At 45.4% G+C, this 18,932-nt stretch overlaps 1 protein-coding gene across 1 annotated transcript in view; it reads right to left on the bottom strand.

Annotated features, from left to right (window-relative positions):
• Positions 1-18,932, bottom strand: part of ENOX2 (ecto-NOX disulfide-thiol exchanger 2) — a 132,587-nt gene that overhangs the window by 65,650 nt on the left and 48,005 nt on the right. The window contains exons 3-5 of the mRNA XM_065410746.1: positions 15,396-15,530; positions 11,348-11,503; positions 6,646-6,852 (exon numbers count right to left, since the gene is read on the bottom strand). Of these exons, the coding sequence (XP_065266818.1) occupies positions 6,646-6,852; positions 11,348-11,503; positions 15,396-15,530 (498 nt within the window). The remainder of the gene's footprint in view (positions 1-6,645; positions 6,853-11,347; positions 11,504-15,395; positions 15,531-18,932) is intronic.

An 18,932-nucleotide genomic window follows, 5' to 3' on the forward strand; every position in this document is an offset into this window, starting at 1 on the left:
TCTTAGTCCTGGGTCTGAAGCGCCTGCAAATTGGGCACTTATCTGTCTGATGGCCCTCTCCTAAACACTTGAGACAAGCAGCATGCGGATCGCCTGTGGGCATAGGTTTCGCACACCTCTTGCACGCCTTAAACCCCTGCGACCGAGGCAAGCCCCAGTGTCTGGGGAAACTAGAATGGGAGGGGAAGCCCCCCAAAGTAAGTCCAACTAATCTACAAACTAGTATATCATGAACTAACAACTATATACAACTAAGAAAAGGGAACCACTAGGTAGGCACATGCAAATGCAAGAGACTGAGCTACTCCAATGACCATCACTGGCGGTAAGAAGGAACTGAGCAGGTGACAGGTTGGCAGGAACCTATGTACACTGCCATAAAGGTGCCACTCCAGGGATCTCCACAGCTGACCCGATGGATAACAATAGGGGAAAAACCTTCCGACAATCGTGCACGCGGTGCGCGCACACACCTATTGGAATGCACATGAGCAATCACTGAAAGAAGAACACTACCTTGCCTACTTGCTGTCCAGTGAGCAATCTACTGTACAGAGGCCGGAAGGTGGCCTAACTCACCAATCTCCCCACATACTCCTCGCAGGGATACGGGATGGTACATCTCAAGCTTATGGCAGCCCAGCTGGATCATTTGGGGAAGGTTGGTGTTTCACGTGTGCTGAGCTGAGTGGCAGCTGGCACACTCCACGCACAGAATGCGCAGCAGTAGCCGTACCTCTGTATTCACTCTTCATGATTCCCACGCACTCTCTGCAGACACTTGTTGCTTGGGCTTTAGTCAAGGGATTCAAAAGGAAAAAAGATTTCTCCCCCCCCCCCTTTTTTTTTTTGCCTCAGCTAGTGCATCGATTTCTGCATGACTGGAAAGTGCTACTGGTAGCTGCAGCTCAGCACCAACAAGTTGAGTCTGATGCAGGGAGCAGCCTGTGCTCAGGTCAAATTCAGGTCCAGGTTGGGTTTTAGAAGTAGGCCCAAGCAGACCTCTACATCGAGACCCTGCTACAGCTGCTGCGTGGAGCTCTATTCATACACATCCTTGGCACCATTCTCTCCGACTGGGAGATGTTACAAACACCACCAATGAACTGTGGAGAAGACAGGGAAGATTGGGAAAGGTGGAGCACAATCCCTGACACTGGTATGGAACCTTCCTGTCTCCTACAAGGATCACCTCCATCAATCTCCACTGGTGGGAAAACAGTGAGGAGGAAAAGGGCTGAGGAGCAAATCTCAATGAAACAGAGACAAACACGGCTCTCCTAGGACAAGGCTTACAGTCAGTGTCAAGTCTGAGAGAATGAATAGAGCTCCAAGCAGCAGCTGTAGCAGGAGCTTGATGTAAGCTGTTCCTTAAGTTACCAGGGTTGCTTTGGCTTTTGTGGAACGGCAATGAAGCCCGGCAGATACAGCACCCAGACCAATGGCATCACAAGTCTAATCCATTTAGACAGTTAATCATAGAATCATAGACTTTAAGGTCAGAAGGGACCATTATGATCATCTACGACCTCCTGCACATCGCAGGCCACAGAATCTCACCCACTCATTCCTGTAACAAACCCCTAACCTATATCTGAGCCCCTGAAGTCCTCAAATCATGGTTTAAAGACTTCAAGGTGCAGAGAATCCTCCAGCAAGTGACCTGTGCCCCACGTTACAGAGGAAGGCAAAAAAAACCCAGGGCCTCTGCCAATCTGCCCTGGAGGAAAATTCCTTCCCAGCCCCAAATATGGCGATCAGCTAAACCCTGAACATGTGGGCAAGACTCACCAGCCAGACACCCAGGAAAGAATTCTCTGTAGTAACTCAGATCCCACCCCATCTAATATCTCATCACAAGCCATTGGGCATATTTACCGCTAATAGTCAAAGATCAATTAATTGCCAAAATTAGGCTATCCCATCATACCATCCCCTCCATAAACTTATCAAGCTTAGTCTTGAAGCCTCCACTACTCCCCTTGGCAGACTGTTCCAGAACTTCACTCCTCTGATGGTTAGAAACCTTCCTCTAATTTCAAGTCTAAACTTCCTGACAGCCAGTTTATATCCATTTGTTCTTGTGTCCACACTGGTAATGAGCTTAAATAATTCCTCTCCCTCCCTGGTATTTATCCCTCTGATGTATTTATAGAGGGCAATCATATCTCCCCTCAGCCTTCTTTTGGTTAGGCTAAACAAGCCAAGCTCTTTAAGGCTCCTTTCATATGACAGGTTTTCCATTCCTCCGGTCATCCTAGTAGCCCTTCTCTGTACCTGTTCCAGTTTGAATTCATCCTTCTTAAACATGGGAGACCAGAACTGCACACAGTATTCCAGATGAGATCTCACCACTGCCTTATATAATGGTACTAACACCTTCTTATCTCTACTGGAAATACCTCGCCTGATGCATCCCAAGACCGCATTAGCTTTTTTCATGGCCATATCACATTGGTGACTCATAGTCATCCTGTGATCAACCAATACTCCGAGGTCCTTCTCCTCCTCTGTTACTTCCAACTGATGCGTCCCCAACTTATAACCAAAATTCTTGTTATTAATCCCTAAATGCATGACCTTGCACTTTTCACTATTAAATTTCATCCTATTACTTTTACTCCCATTTACAAGGTCATCCAGATCTTCCTGTATGATATCCCGGTCCTTCTCGGTATTGGCAATACCTCCCAGCTTTGTGTCATCCGCAAACTTTATTAGCACATTCCCACTTTTTGTGCCAAGGTCAGTAATAAAAAGATAAAATAAGATTGGTCCCAAAACTGATCCCTGAGGAACTCCACTAGTAACCTCCCTCCAGCCTGACAGTTCACCTTTCAGTATGACCCGTTGTAGTCTCCCCTTTAACCAGTTCCTTATCCACCTTTCAGTTTTCATATTGATCCCTAACTTTTCCAATTTAGCTAATAATTCCCCATGTGGAACTGTATCAAATGCCTTACTGAAATCGAGGTAAATTAGATCCACTGCATTTCCTTTGTCTAAAAAATCTGTTACCTTCTCAAAGAAGGAGATCAGGTTGGTTTGGCACGATCTACCTTTTGTAAAACCATGTTGTATTTTGTCCCAATTACCACTGACCTCAATGTCCTTAACTACTTTCTCCTTCAAAAATTTTTCCAAGACCTTGCATACTACAGATGTCAAACTAACAGGCCTGTAGTTACCCGGATCACTTTTTTTCCCCTTTCTTAAAAATAGGAACTATGTTAGCAATTCTCCAGTCATACGGTACAACCCCTGAGTTTATAGATTCATTAAAAATTCTTGCTAATGGGCTTGCAATTTCATGTGCCAGTTCCTTTAATATTCTTGGATGAAGATTAGCTGGGCCCCCCAATTGCTTCCACCTCGGATGTGGTAATATCTACCTCCATATCCTCATTCCCATTTGTCACCCTACCATTATCCCTAAGCTCCTCATTAGCCTCATTAAAGACTGAGGCAAAGTATTTGTTTAAATATTGGGCTATGCCTAGATTATCCTTAACCTCCACTCCATCCTCAGTGTTTAGCAGTCCCACTTCTTCTCTCTTTGTTTTCTTCTTATTTATATGGCTATAGAACTTTTTACTATTGGTTTTAATTCCCTTTGCAAGGTCCAACTCTACATGGTTTTTGGCCTTTCTCACTTTATCGCTACATGTTCTGACCTCAATAAGGTAGCCTTCCTTGCTGATCCCTCCCATCTTCCATTCCTTGTAGGCTTTCTGCTTTTTTTTAAATCACCTCTCTGAGATGCTTGCTCATCCAGCTTGGTCTATAACTCCAGCCTATGAATTTTTTCCCCTTTCTTGGGATGCAGACTTCTGATAGTTTCTGCAACTTTGACTTGAAGTAATTCCAGGCCTCCTCCGCCTTTAGATCCACAAGTTCTTCTGTCCAATCCACTTCCCTAACTAATTTCCTTAATTTTTTTAAGTTAACACTTTTGAAATCAAAAACCCTAGTCACAGATCTATTTTTGTTTATCCTTCCATTTAGTTTGAACTTAATTAGCTCATGATCGCTCGAACCAAGGTTGTCCTCTACAATCATTTCTTCTATGAGGTCCTCACTATTCACCAAAACCAAATCTAAAATGGCATCCCCTCTTGTTGGTTCAGCAACTACTTGGTGAAGGAATCCATCAGCTATCACATCCAGGAAAAACTGAGCCCTATTATTATTACTAGCACTTGTCCTCCAGTCTATATCTGGGAAGTTAAAGTCTCCCATGATCACACAATTCCCAGTAGTATTTACTTCATTAAAAACATTAAAGAGGTCTCTATCCATATCCAAATCAGATCCTGGTGGTCTATAGCACACCCCAAGCACTATCCCAAGGGAGGCTCTAGTAGCTTTCTTCTCCAATGTGATTTTTGCCCAGACAGACTCTGTCTTATCCATCCCATCACTTCTTATTTCTTTACAGTCTACCTCATCATTGATACAGAATGCTACTCCACCACCTTTGCCTTTATTTCTGTCTTTCCTAAACAACACATACCCTTCAATATCTGTACTCCAGTCATGACTACTATTCCACCATGTTTCTGTTATCCCTATAATATCTGGTTTCACTTCCTGCACCAGTAACTCTAGTTCCTCCATTTTGTTACCTAGGCTCCTTGCATTAGCATACAAGCATCTTAATTTTTGCTGTTTGGCTTCACTCACATTCTTTACCCGATTAGGCACAGACATTCTACTGTCAGTACCACCTATTAGACTGGTATCTACACTACCCTTCCTCCTTATGTCCATTCTCCTACCCACAGCTGTATCCTTTCTTACTTCATTTTCTTCCCTCTCAATGTTAAAATCCGGCATGGAGATTACCTGTACATCTCCCAACCATCTTCCCCAAATTCCTAGTTTAAAGCCCTCTTAATCAGTTGTGCCAGCCTCCACCCTAGAAGTCTATTTCCTGCCCTACTCAGATGAAGTCCTTCCCGAGAGAACAGTCCTCTGTCCATGACTGCCTCAAAGGAAAATCCAAAACTATTTTAGGAAGGAATTTTGATTAGGGACAAGGAGCCACCTTATTTTTTCTGGAATATGGCAAAATGAAGGTCAGGCTGGAGAGCTCACAAGTGTTTCATGTGCAGCTGTGCCTCACACAAGTAACGGACAGCGAACAAACTGCCAATTAGGCAGAGTTTGGGAGCGCTGTGTGACACAGAGCTCTTGCTGGAGACATGCTCCAAGGCATTTCGAGCATCCTGCACGGCAGTCTGTGAGGGGAATTTTAAGCCTTGCAGAGCCAGCATTACTTGAAAAACAACAACGTGGTGTTGGTCTCAGCTGAAAAGAGGCTGGTGCCCTAGAAGTGATGAGGCCTCAGGGCCCTGCACAAAGCCCCCAGCACCACCACTTATCCTTAGGGGAAAGCTTTCTACACATCTACTCTACCTATAACTATGTGCACCCACTCTCATGCAGTGAGCTGAGAAATGACCAAGCAGCTACAGTTTAAACATTACCCAATAAAACAAAGGAAAGGCATAAAACAAATAACGGTCTGATGGAACTCAGCTCCTGCAGCCTACAAGCACTGGAACGTAGCTGAGATATTTTCTGTGGTGCCCCCTTTTATGCCCATGCACGATCAGTTCAGTGCACGCACTCATCACTGCTAGGAGTCGCTGCTTTGGAGATGGCTCTGAGTCTGGTGCATCAGACTGTGCGAATCCTAGTGATGCAGGTCTGCAGATGCAATACATTCAAAGGGCACTGGGTAATTCCTAATGATAAAGCCTGGGAATGGTAAGGAAAGAAACCTCTTCAGATGGAGTCCAGCAGGTAAAGGAGAACTCTTCAGTGACTCTTGACATCAGGAAAGCTACCTTCATGACTAAAAGAGATGTGTGGATCACAAAAAAAACAAAGGGGACAGGGGAGATGTCTCCAGACCAGTGGTTCTCAACCTATTTACCACTGTGGGCCACATATGCAGCTCTCTGTGTGCTACGTGGGTCGCATCCACACAATATATATACTACCTGTATGGCCCTGAGGATGTCACATGGGCCGCAGTGTGTGCTGATTGGGCCACAGGTTGAGAACCATTGCTCCAGAGGATCAGAGTGTCAGAGGAGGAATGCTCTGTGCTGTTGGAGCTCTGTGTGTTATTGGAAAGATGTTGATGAAACCTAAGAGCCCCGTCTAATGGCTCCAATACCTGAAATGTTGAAGTGTTACTGTTTAAATGTTCAAATTTAGTTGGTGTTGGTCTTGCTTTGAGCAGGGGATTGGACTAGATGACCTCCTGAGGTCTCTTCCAACCCTAATATTCTATGATTCTAAATGGCCCTCATTTATCTTTTGGGGAGTCTGCTGGAACAGACCCAGTGGGACATTAATGCACAGGACAGCAGGAGGAATTTTCTGCCTATACCTCACTTCATCCTGATACTTTGCAGCGTTTTGTGGGGAACAAGACACCAGCAGGCACTTTCAGATATTTAAACCAGCATGAGGATGTCAAACCCCACAGCAGTGAAAGAAGTAACCACGGGGAACAAGAGGAAATGCCTCTTCAGATAGCAATAACAGAGCATGTCACATATAACTACACAGAAACAGCTATTTCTCTGTCCCAGTTTCCAAAACCATCACTCGAAGCAAAGGCATGCCTACCAGAGAGATAGAGCGCCTTGTCCACCATGAATTCCTCAGCAAAGCGGATGTGGCAGAAGTTCTTTTTACTCTTCCGAATAGCTATGATCTCTCCACACTGCTCAAAAACCTCCACAATGATCTGCTCGGTCCCGTTTTCTGGCAGTCCTCCTACAAACACCGTCTTGCACCCTGGGGGCCTCTCTCTTGTTGCAGGAGGAGGAAGATCTGCACATAGCAAGGGGTAAAATACTGGAGGTTAGAAGGTCGCTCTCCAAATGCTCCACATATCCAGTCCTCAGAGCCAACCATCACTTTCTTTGAACATGTGCTTAGTCCCTGTATATCTCACTTTGCCAAGCATTGGCATCTATGGTATTCACCAGGGCCTATCAAGCAGAACTTGTTCACTAGCTGATATATCCTGGACTTTTAGAGCCATGAATGGATTTCCCAGTGTTAATAAGCACTCCCCTAGTCAATGTGAGGCACATCACTCCTGGAGAGCGCTGGACTTCAAGGGTACTGATAACACAAAACCAACTGCAATGAACACCGCCAAAGGCTGCGCCCCAGCCCTGAGCAGTAGGGCAGGTGCACAGTAGTCCCTACAGCAATGTTAGTAAAGAGATAAGATACTCATTACATGCTTTTTACTTTGCTTTTCTTTAATTTATTATTTCAAATTCTTGACACTAGAACAACAAACCAGAAAAGATGACATATTAAAACTATCCCCTCCATGTGAATACAAAGAATCCCACTGAAGCGAGAAGACTAAAAGAACATCTTGAAATGGATACAAAACCCAAAATCATTGAGACATCAAATCCATTTTCCACAACAGAATCAATATCCATTGCACTCTCTGGTCACAGGAGAAATCCAGCCAAACTACAAAAACCAAACTGACAGGCAACGGACGACACCAGCGTCTGACCCTGCTCCTTCTGACCTGGGCAGCTGGGGATTCCCCTGGTCTGGGAGGTACTTTGTGGGACAGAGCTGGCTGTGCTGGCTCAGTATCTCACACACATAGTAGAGGAACACCCACAGGAACGGGCACATCAGGAGCACAGTCATGCTCCAGAGATCCCCAGCCACTTCATCTCCTACCAACATCTCAGCGCCTTCTTCCATGCAGCACATTATGTGGGAAACATCCTACTCCAGTCAATTCATACAGCCACTACCCTGTCCTAAATACCTGAGAGTGCCATGACATCCTTAGTAAACTGCCCAATGGAGCATACACAGGACTTTATGGCTTGCTGTGGTCTTATGAAATGTGCATGCCTTTCTGACCCTTCCCTTCTGTAAGCATCACTTCTGCAGCCAATGTTTCTTTTCAGTGCCCCACTTTTATTTCATAGGAACTGCCGGATAGGATCAGTCCCGAGGTCCATCTAGTCTAGTGTCCTGTCTGACAGTGGCAGCACCAGCTGCTTCAGAGGAAGGTGCAAGAACCTCACAGTACGCAGATGTGGGATAATCTCCCCGTGGATTGTTTTAAACATGAGATTTTATCTCCCTTTCAATTCTCTTTTTAACATTAACTATGATAGCTCTGGTTAGTTGTGTTATCCATATAAATGTCCAATTCCTCTTTGAATCTTGCTAAATTTTTGGCCTCACCAACAACCTGTGGCAATGAGTTCCACAGTCTAATTTTGTATTATGTGGAAAAAATATTTCTTTATATCAGTTTTTAATTTGCCACTGTTTAATGTAATTGAATTTCCCCTTTTTCTTATGCTATGAGGCAGGGACAGCACAAGTTCCAGATCTTCCTTCTGGAGACCATTTTATACTTTTTTCATGTCCCTCATTTCAAACAGATTTCAGGGGGGAAAAGCGACAAAGAGTCCTGTGGCACCTTATAGACTAACAGATGTATTGGAGCATAAGCTTTCGTGAGTGAATACCCACTTCGTCAGACGCATGTCAGATGAGGGGGAAAAAACAATCTGTTAGCTGCTGAGAATCACCTTTTTCACATTCAGAAAACTCAAAAACAGCTGCTTACAGGGGATTTGTCCTGAAGCTCTGGCATTTCTGTTTACATGGACTTTTGTAAAGTGACCAGGATTCATAGATTGTAAAGCCAGAAAAAAACACTGTGATAATCTAGTCTGATCTCTGAATGAATTCCCATTTAAACTAAAGTATATCTTTTACAAAACAAGGAGTCCTGATGAACAATGCCTTGCAGGAGCCTGCTGAGTAGGAGCAGGAGAACCTTTCAGACACCACACTGATGACTGGATAAATATGGGACTTTGCGGGATATATAACCCCAAACAGAGAGGTCCTGCCTGTACCTCTGGAGAGCTAGTAGCATACATTAATTTGATTTCCATGCCTAACCCAGGATTATGAAAAGCTGCTAGATGACACTCAGAGGGTGAGAGTGACAGCTGCTCTCAGCATGTAAGCTTCTGCTTCTGGTGGTGTTTCTAGGTCAGGTGAGGGCAAATGTTCCTCAGCAAAAGGTAACGATACTAACCCAGGTGACTGAGGAGTGATGCCTCCTGCTCTGGGGCACATGTAGGCCACTTACTGGACTGTGGGAAGAGGTGCCTGATAGGGTGGGTTCTGAAGGAGGCATGGAAGAGTTCCCCTGAAGTGGTGAAGAAGACAGTTGACCTTGCAACCATTGTAAAAGGATGCTCAAGGGCAGAGGTGGGGAAAGGTTCCCTCCTATGAGAGAGCAGAGTTGTAGGCTGGGTGCAGACACCTCACTCATGAGCCCACTCTCTAGCCGGGAGGAGGCCTGACTGGCTGTTTCTGTGGCTGTAAACGTGTAATTGCTTCTCCTGATGCTGCCCTGGTGCCTAGCAGACATGCAGCTCCCCATACGTCCAGATCTTCAGCTCCACAGCAGAAAGGCAGACCACTGCCAGCTGTAAATCCTCTTCCCCATCCTGACTATGATTCAGATGCCAAATGCCTTGCACTGGGTACAGGGTGATGCAGATATTCAGCCCTGTGACTAATATCCATGAAACTGAACCCCCATGTCTGCAGGAGCTGAATGTGTGACAGGCTGTATTGTCTATTTTGCTCACACAGAAACATCTACACAAGTGCACACTCGCCAGGCCCCAGCTCTAAGTAGTTAGCCAAACCAGCCAGGACCCCAGAGGCAACTGGTATGCTGCCCTTGCAGAGGAAGAGAAGGGGGAGAGGACATTGGAGGGAGGGATCTGAGCCCATGCCTCACCCTGACAGCCCTCTACTGGAGCCACAATCCATGCTCCTCATGAACCTGATCAAAGCGGAGAGCCGGGGGAATGGAGACCAAGACCTCCCAGCACAGGGGGTACTAGCTCTGCCCGCAGCATTCACATGCACCTCCAACTGGAAGAACAGTATCCCCCTAGAGCACGTCAGGCGCTATCCATACAGGGCCCAGCACTACTCCCAAGAGCCAGCACTGTCTACATGTGCTGAGGAGAGGCTGGTGTCCTGAAGAAAATCAAAGCAAGCCAGGAAACTTGCACATCTCCCCTGCTGGCCACTCTATAACTCACAGCTAATGCCCCTGCCTGATTGATTCTGTCCTGAGCCCTCCCCTCCGTGCACGCTGAGGAGCAGCACCCCACACCTGCTTTCAGGGACAGTCATGGGGTGTATGTATCCCACGCTGGCCCAGCGACCAAAGGGTTAATACAGGCACTGCCGGCCACTGCTGATTGGAAGCCTGACAGCAGGTGGGAGGATAAAAGGTCTGGGAAGCAGAGGGGCAGGGTGGCTACCAGAGGAGTGAGCAGGCTGGAGAAAGGAACTCCTGCCAACAAGCTAGTAAAGAGCTGCCCATAGACAACAGCCCAGGTGGGGATGAACTGCCTGACAGGCTGGAGAGCCTGCAGAGACCCAGGGGAAGGTAGGAAGAAGCTCAGGGCACTGTCAGAGTCAATGAACTCTGATCCTGCTTATCCAGCTCGAGGGCCCTGAGCTAGTACCCAGAGGCATGGGCAGACCTGGGCTCCCCTCCAGCCCCCTGATGGACTTGGAAGTGGAGAAAGGGTTTTCAGACTCCTGGTCATTAGTCTTCCTGTCTTTGGGTTTCCGTTGGTTCCTGTCTGTGATTCTTATTGATTTGTACAGACTGTTATATGCATTTATCTTGCATGTGCTACACCACGCTTGGCTCCACCAGTCCATTCATACTCCCAGCCCACCCCTGCAGAGTTCACTACAGAACTGAAACATGGATCATCAACCAGCACTCTCTCTTCAGCCTCTCACCAGCAAGTGTCTAAGATAAAAGCTGCCTTTCTGTATCATTATTCCAGAATCTTCCCATCTTTGTGACCCAATTATGTGCGCAGAAAACCACACCATAGAGTTTAGACCCAGAACATTCAAAGGGCAGGGATACACACGGATTGCTACCAATTCCCAGGCTTATTACTGAAAAAGCTCTAATTCCTTCTGCTTGTAAAGAGCCTGTGAAATGATAAACATCCAGTGACAAGGTGTTAGGACCAATCTGTGCTATTGCCTTATAACTTGCTTTATAGTCAATGGACCCCTTAAAATGCACATCCTCAGCGAGCTGTGCTGGTGGGTTGTACAGGGAACAGGCTCCCACATGCTTCTAAATGAATCACACTTTCTTGTGGTTTCTGGCTTCTTATTTAGAAAGAGGAATGAAAGACATTCTTTCTTATGCTCCAACTTACAGAGGTGATGGGCCAGAACATTAGCAGAGTCTTACTTGGGTTGGGTGGGAAAAGGGTGCAGCTTTTGCAGTGAATAATCTCCTTCACTGCTGGCATATCTGGAGGAATAGGTGGTGGAACTATCCCCAAGCCAGGCATCATGGGGTTGATAGGTGGGATTCCCGTCATCATTCCAAGTGCAGGGTCAAAGTCTGAAATGGGAGAGAATAAGGAAGAGTGTTACTATTTATTATTTCTACTGTAATTGTGCCTAGGCACCCAAACAGGGCCCCATTCTGATAGGCAGCACACAAACAACTTACACAAAGACAGGCCCTGGGGCAGAGCGCTCACACTCTAGGATTTAAACCATACATGACAGGTGGGTAAATAGAAAAACATAGGGAGGAAGGGAAGGACAAGAGAGAAGAATATGTGAGTAGATGTGGTACAGCACACAAGCAATTTGGGCCATTAGTTTAACTAAAGAGGGAGAGACTCACAACTAGAGCTATGGGAAATGTTGTCAAAGCCATTTTCTATCAGAAAATTGGAAATGTTTTGCTTTCTCATGCACACCTAGGAAATTTTTTCTATCCTACACACCCCCAAACACACATTCTGCAGGTGCAGCATGAACCGCTATCTTCCCCCAGAAGCAAGAACAGAAGTTGTGCAGGGAAGTTATTACAATTTCCAGCTCAGAAACATGTGATTGTTATAGCCCAGCGCTTCATTGTTTGCTGACAGGAATACAGCACAAAGGAAATTGACATGGATACTTAATGTGATGGATCCATATACTGCACCAAAGATAAATTCACTAGTGATTCTCCTCCACCCCCAATCTGTGCAGTGATAACAGAGGGTGCTCTTGGCAGCACAGCATTAGACTGCACTCATGTCTTAGCCTGCCTCAAATCTTTTCCATCCCAGATGAAAATGAGCTAGATGCCTACATGCCCATTTAGGCAGTCTCTGCTGGAGAAAGGCAGGGCTGCAGGTACATTGACACAGCTGTGTGGAGGGAGCCCAGGATGGAACAGCAGGAGAGCTGCGGGCCAAGACTGAGGTTCACTGACAGAATGGTGTGGACATTTTACATGAAGAATATCATTTTAAAATAAAGATTGCAAAGAAAACCTGAAAATGTGACCAAAGTGTAACCAGTGCAGTGTGCTCTTCCTGAGTCTGCTGCCAGCCTGGAAGTGCAGCTCTGAGAGGGAGAACTGCATCATTCACCTCAACAGGACTTTAAATCGGAAACCTAAACATGGTAACTTAAATATCTTTGTTGTTAATTACTGCACTGCTGATGATTTTGGAAGAGAAATCTCCAGCCACACTTCTTGTCTCTCAACTTCAAACTGTGCCCAGGTCTCCCCAGGTATCAAAGCCCCAACTCTCTCCCATGATAAGTATTGCTTTATCAATACAAAACTCCTTGGTGTGTGGGGACAGCGTAAAACAAACTGGATGCAATATCAAAATAAACAACACGGGGGCCCGAGTGCATTATTCATGTTCACATTTAATTCATTACAACCTCACTTTTTTTAACAGTAACCACTAGAAGACTGCAAAGTCTTGGAATTAGGCTGTAGAATTTAGGTCCAGCTTGTGGTGGGGCCCATGAGGTCTTGGATGTAGGTGGATAAAACAAATTTAGCAAGTTAGAGGATATTTGTGTGTTCAATTTGTTCCCTTCAGGGTGGTAGGCTTCACTGCAACCTGCCTAAATTTCAGCTAATTCTGCTCTTCTGAATGATGCGCTGCATGTGTTCTCCTCTGGCCACAAGGTGGCAGCATTTCATGTGCTGCTCCAAGGTTAGAGAACCAGTTCTTGTTTCTTTGCGGAAGCTTGTCTAGCAGGTAACAAAAGCCAGTCCCTCCGCTGGGATGGTGGCCTGGATGCTGGCCACTTGTAGCTGTTCCTGGCACAGCTGATGGCTGGCTCTGGTAGATGAGTTTTACTTTCTTCTGCTTTATCCTGCCATGTTTTTCCCAGGGCTGCATTTCTGCAGCATCTCGATACATGGCTCGGTTTTGCCTGCCTAATTTGGCTTTGCTTAAATTCAATACACATTTTTCCATTTATTTACACCATGCCCAAGCTTTTACTGTGACATGGGTTTGTACTGACAATGCATACCAGCAATGCAGACGTTGGGGCAGCGGAGATGGGCTGCTAGGGTTTTGGTACCGAGGAGGGCAGTTTGGGTTTTAGCACCCAGGAGGAGGCTGAAGCTCTAACCCTGAGTAGGTAATCTTTCTCTGCTATCCCAGCCTCTTGTTGGTAGGGGCAGAGGTGACCTGACGCTTTTAAAGAGTTCAGCTCCCAGATCCAGCTCACAAACCCTTAAGAGGAACCAGACACCCTACTTCTCCCCCACACTGCATGGCATCTAACCATAATGGGCAACACATTAGCTGGATGTTTCTAATAAAATGACAGGTAATGAAATAGTTAATATCAACACTTTGGAAAAGGAAGTTATTTACCCTTTGTAACTGGAGTTCTTTGAGGCATGTGGTCCCTATCCGTATTCCACTGTTGGTACAAATGCACTCCATGCGCCTGAGACCAGTCTTCCACTGCCCCCGGCGGTAGGGAGATGGGGGGATTCCCTGCTGCCCCCACAGCTTCTTGCCCCAGTGGGCGGCAAGGGACCCTGCAGCTCCCGACCACGGCAGGCTGAAGTCATGGAGGCCACTGGAAGTCACGGATTCTGTGACTAAATCGCAGCCTTAATCATGAGGTCTGAAAACACTTTCATGAAGAGTATGAAGGTGTGTTCTGTATTTTATTCAGCCTGGCAATGTGCTGCCATTCATAGTTTATGAATTACTGAGATGACAATTTGTAAGTTTTTATTATGAAACTTTCACATTGGGTGTGTGATGACATTCATTAAAGTTTGTGCCACTTGTTTCATTATGTATAATAAAACTTGTTATTGTAGCCTTGTGTGCAAATCAAACATTTTATTTTATGCAAGTATTTACATGTTGTACCAACCAGTAATGCAGACCAGCTGCCATCATGGCGTGGAGTGCAGTGGTATAACCGAACTTGGTCCAAAATCAGTCAAAGTCCATGCTCTCCTTGTTTTTTCTCACATGTTTTGCATGTGTGGGCCACACCTGGACAGCAGTGGATGCACGTACAAGGTACATTGGTCCATTCCATGTGCTAGTATTTATCTGTCAGAGCAGGACTCAGGCTCTGACCCACCCCCTAGCAGTGTCCACAGGCCTGATTCAAGAAGGCTTCCTGGCCTGAGTCAGACTAATTTCTGTCATGGACGGAACGGGGGCTTAGGCTTGAACCGGAGTTCAAGTGTGCTGTGTAGATAGACTCCTCCATTAACCCCTGACCTACTCTATCATTTAACCCCATACTATTTTCTCTACTCTGCCTTGTGTCTAATGGATTCAAAGCTTGTTCACTGTTGAATTAACTCGTCAGCGAACCATTATTGGCTCAGTTCCAGAGCATCAGTATGAAGTGAGCGAAGTGAACAGCTTTGTTGTGACATGAAAGATGGCTGCTGCAGCCTTGGGCTCGCCACACACAACTCAGCCAACGCCTCTCACTCCTGATCTGCTCATGCCTGCTGTTCCCTTCTGAGCCTTTATATTGGGCCCTGTGTGTAACTCTTCCAGAGCACGGGGTGGGGAGTTGAAATGTTATTAAACTCCCATCAAAATAAACTTATGTTCATTTTTTAAATCAGCACAGTTTAGACCAGGGGTCGGCAACCTCCGCTTCCCGCAGCTCCCATTGGTCGGGAACAACGAACCGCAGCCATTGGGAGCTGCGAGGGGCCGTGCCTGTGGACGGTCAATGTAAACAAAATGTCTCATGGCCCGCCAGCAGATTACCCTGATGGGCCGCGTGCCGAAGGTTGCCGACCCCTGGTTTAGACTCTGGCCTCTAGATAAATCACCTTGCACGGTCTGTGCATTTTAAGCATTCATCACCTTTGTGGGTTTTTTAGGCAGAAATAAGTATCAGTTTAGATAAACTCCTCTAAATATGTCCTCAGTGCTGACAGCAGTTAGCAAATTAATGACAGACATAGTATCAGTTAAGTTACATACCAGGCAGCAGTGGCTGCCCTGACATTCCCATCGGTGCCATCCCTAGATTGTTCATCGCAGTGGCCCATGCAGTGAGGTCCGACATAGGCAAGCCCATTGGGGTGGAGTCTGCATTCAGATTTCTAACACCATCTGCTAAAAGGAGAGGTTGATTAATTTTAGCGTTTGGAAACTTGGTGCTCCATCTGTTCCTCTACAGAGCAAGCATTACCCAATAAGATTCTGCAGTATCTACACCAGTGGCTCTCAACCTTTCCAGACTACTGTACCCCTTTCTGGAGTCTGATTTGTCTTGCATATCCCCAAGTTTCACCTCACTTAAAAACTACTTGGTTACAAAATCAGACACAAAAATACAAAAGTGTCACAGCACACAGTTACTGAAAAATTGCTGACTTTCTCATTTTTACCATATAATTGTAAAATAAATCAATTGGAATATAAATATTTGTACTTACATTTTAGTGTATAGTATATAGAGTGGTATAAACAAGTCATTGTATAAAATTTTAGTTTGCACTGACTTCACTAGTGCTTTTTATGTGCATGTTGTAAAACTAGGCATCTAGATGAGTTGATGTACCCCCTGGAAGACCTCTTCGTACCCGCAGGGGTACATGTACCCCTGGTTGAGAACCACTGATCTGCACCAACAGTGGCCTTGATCCCAGCACCAGCACTGTGCCACTTGGGAAAAGAGCTGCTGCCATCATACGCTGTAGAAGACTTTCCAAAGAAAAAAAGGTTGGTGTCATCCCCATGACTAATACACCTATTAGTTTCAGGTGTAGCTCCTCCATTGTTCTTCAGAAGAGCTCACAGAGCCCTTGTAGATGTGCTGTTTTGTGGGGGAGGCAGCCTTTTTATCTTCTGACAGAAGCATAGAAACCGGGGCACAGATCCTCAGGGGTTGTAAACTCACATAGCTCAAATGAGGTCAAGGCCAATATACACCAGCTGAGGCTCTGGCCCCTTCCCATTTGGAAACATTTATTTCATATTAGCAGAAAAAATTAACCACTTTCAGTGTATTTCCTTCACACTGGAAGTTATGTGTAAATTTTTAACAGTGAAGGTAATTAACCACTGGAACAATTTACCAAGGGTCGTGATAGACTCTACATCACTGACAATTTTTAAATCAGGATTGGGTGTTTTTCTAAAAGATCTGCTCTAAGGATTATTTTGTGAATGTTCTATGGTTTGTGTTATACAGGAGGCTGGACTACATGATCACAATGGTCCCTTCCAGCCTTCGACCCTATGAATCTGTGAACTTGCTCAAATGCTCTGAAGACAAAAGGAAGGGCAATAACGGGGGAGGAAAGATGGCATTGGGGATAGGTTTCTCCAGTCAAGCGATTCAAGAGCAAAAGGAATAGGAACCAGATAAGAGAGATCAGTTAAAGGAGAAGGAGGGAGGACCGAAGATAGGGCCGGATGGGGCTAAGGGGTTAGAGGGACATAGTAACAGACCTCAGCGAAGAGACTAAAGAGGAGGAGAGCGCAGAACTACACAGAAGAGGGCAGTTTATTCCTCCCCCCCACACATCTTGAACAGCATAATGCTGAAAAGGCCTTACTCTTAATTGCACAGTGGTCCTCTTTATAACCATGCACAATCCATGCTGAGGGCAGTCATTTCCCATTGTTCATAAAGATTCCATGTGTCAGCATCATTAGACACAGAGCCCATATAACTAAGCTAGGGAAGCTTCCTAGGCCAAAGTCATGAATTTATAGCACCTATATAAATAGAAAAAAGATTCATGTGGTGACAAAGCATCACATTTCATGTCAAAGGCATACATGTATGAAGCCTGTTACATGCCAATGCTCTGTTGTTCATGTTTACAATATTCCATCCACTAACTTTACAAGTACAGGGCCTTCTCCAAATGTACGAGGTCTTCAGCATATGACTGAACTTTATGCTCTTTTGAAAAAGTGATGGAGAAGATAGGATATTAGTACAGCACTGGGACTCTTCTGAATTTGAATTGTCCCAAGGGTGTGGGCCACTTCCCAAGATTATTGCTGTTGCAGGGGCCTTGGGCACTGGCGCACCTCAGTCCCTCCTATTCTCTACCTGTGGCACATAACAGTCTAGTCTCCTGTGGGCTGTGATACTTTGATCTAATTTCAGTTGTTGGGTTCAGTGTATGAGTGGCTGGGTGGTACTGGTGGCCTGTGATATATAGGAGGTCAGACTACATGATCTGGTGGTCCCTTCTGGCCTTAAACTCTATGACTCAAGCCATTCAAATTATTTCTTAAAGCTGTTAGAAAAAGCTTTCATCCAGAAATAATACAGCTTCCAAACTTGGTATTTGGGAAGGTGGGAGGCTGACAGAGCTATTGGGCAAATTAAGGTAATTCTAGTGACCTAAATTGTGAATGCTCTGGAATGTTTTGGGTTTGTTTTGTATACTGGAACCTTTACTTTGAATTTTCTGGTTTTTAATATTAGGTCACTGCTGACAAATCTCTGACAGACATGGAATTGGTATCTAATAATCTAACAATACTGAAATGTTATAATTTTATGACCACTGTGTGTTACCTAGCCACTGAAGTGAAGTTATTGTATATTGGGTTATAAGACCTCCTTATACGAATGTGTTGTTCAAGCTTAATAGGGGGCGATGAGTAAAACAAGCAGGAAAAGAGCACAATAGATCAAGACAAGCAACCTCCCAACACACAAGGAGGGCAATTACAAGACAGTGACTCCTGGCTCCAGGTTGAAGTGACACAGCTGTTCTGCTAATGAACAGATCAAAAGAACCTTTAAAATGCCCTTCTCAGGAGAGGAAGGGGAGGGGAGTGTCAATTGTTGGGTGGACAGGGTGGACACAGAGAGAGGCCCAGCAGAGGTGTTTAAACCAATTGGCATTCGTATAAACTGGTTTATTGTTATTATAGTTCTTCTCTCATTGATACAATTACCTATTTTATTTTCCAGATATAAAGTTATTTCACATAAAAGAAACAGAAGACAAACGTTCACTTTTATTATTTATTTTATAGTTGTCAAACAACACTCTTATTTACTTATCCATCTATTGGCACAGGAAAATTCACACACAAGTGGATTCATTTACCTTCATTTACATACAAGGAATGTCTTTACATTCCTATCTACCTAACAGCAGCAGCAGCTATTTCTTAGGATCTGTGGAATGAGGAGTCATCCCTGAACTGGAGCCTGATCAAGCCACATGCAGTGAGAGTCATTCCTGCACTAGGCCCCAGCCAATCCACAAGCCAGGAGCTAGCCTGGGGATACTCCGACCAGGTATATAAACCTCACAGGTAAAACAGCAGCTCAGTCTGCTCAGCATCACTTCATGGCTTGGAACTCTCCTCTGCCTGACAGTGGTGACAGATTCCACAGGCTCCAGCCCTGCTCTTGCTCCAGTGTAGTCCCCAGTCCTGCTCCAGCCCTGATCTGGCTCCAGCCCAGCTCCCAGCCCTACCCTTGCCTTCTTCCAACCTTCCTCCTGACTCCCAATTCCGGCTCTGACCCCCAAGGCC

Source organism: Emys orbicularis, chromosome 9, assembly GCF_028017835.1.
Source record: "Emys orbicularis isolate rEmyOrb1 chromosome 9, rEmyOrb1.hap1, whole genome shotgun sequence".
Lineage (NCBI taxonomy): Eukaryota > Metazoa > Chordata > Testudines > Emydidae > Emys > Emys orbicularis.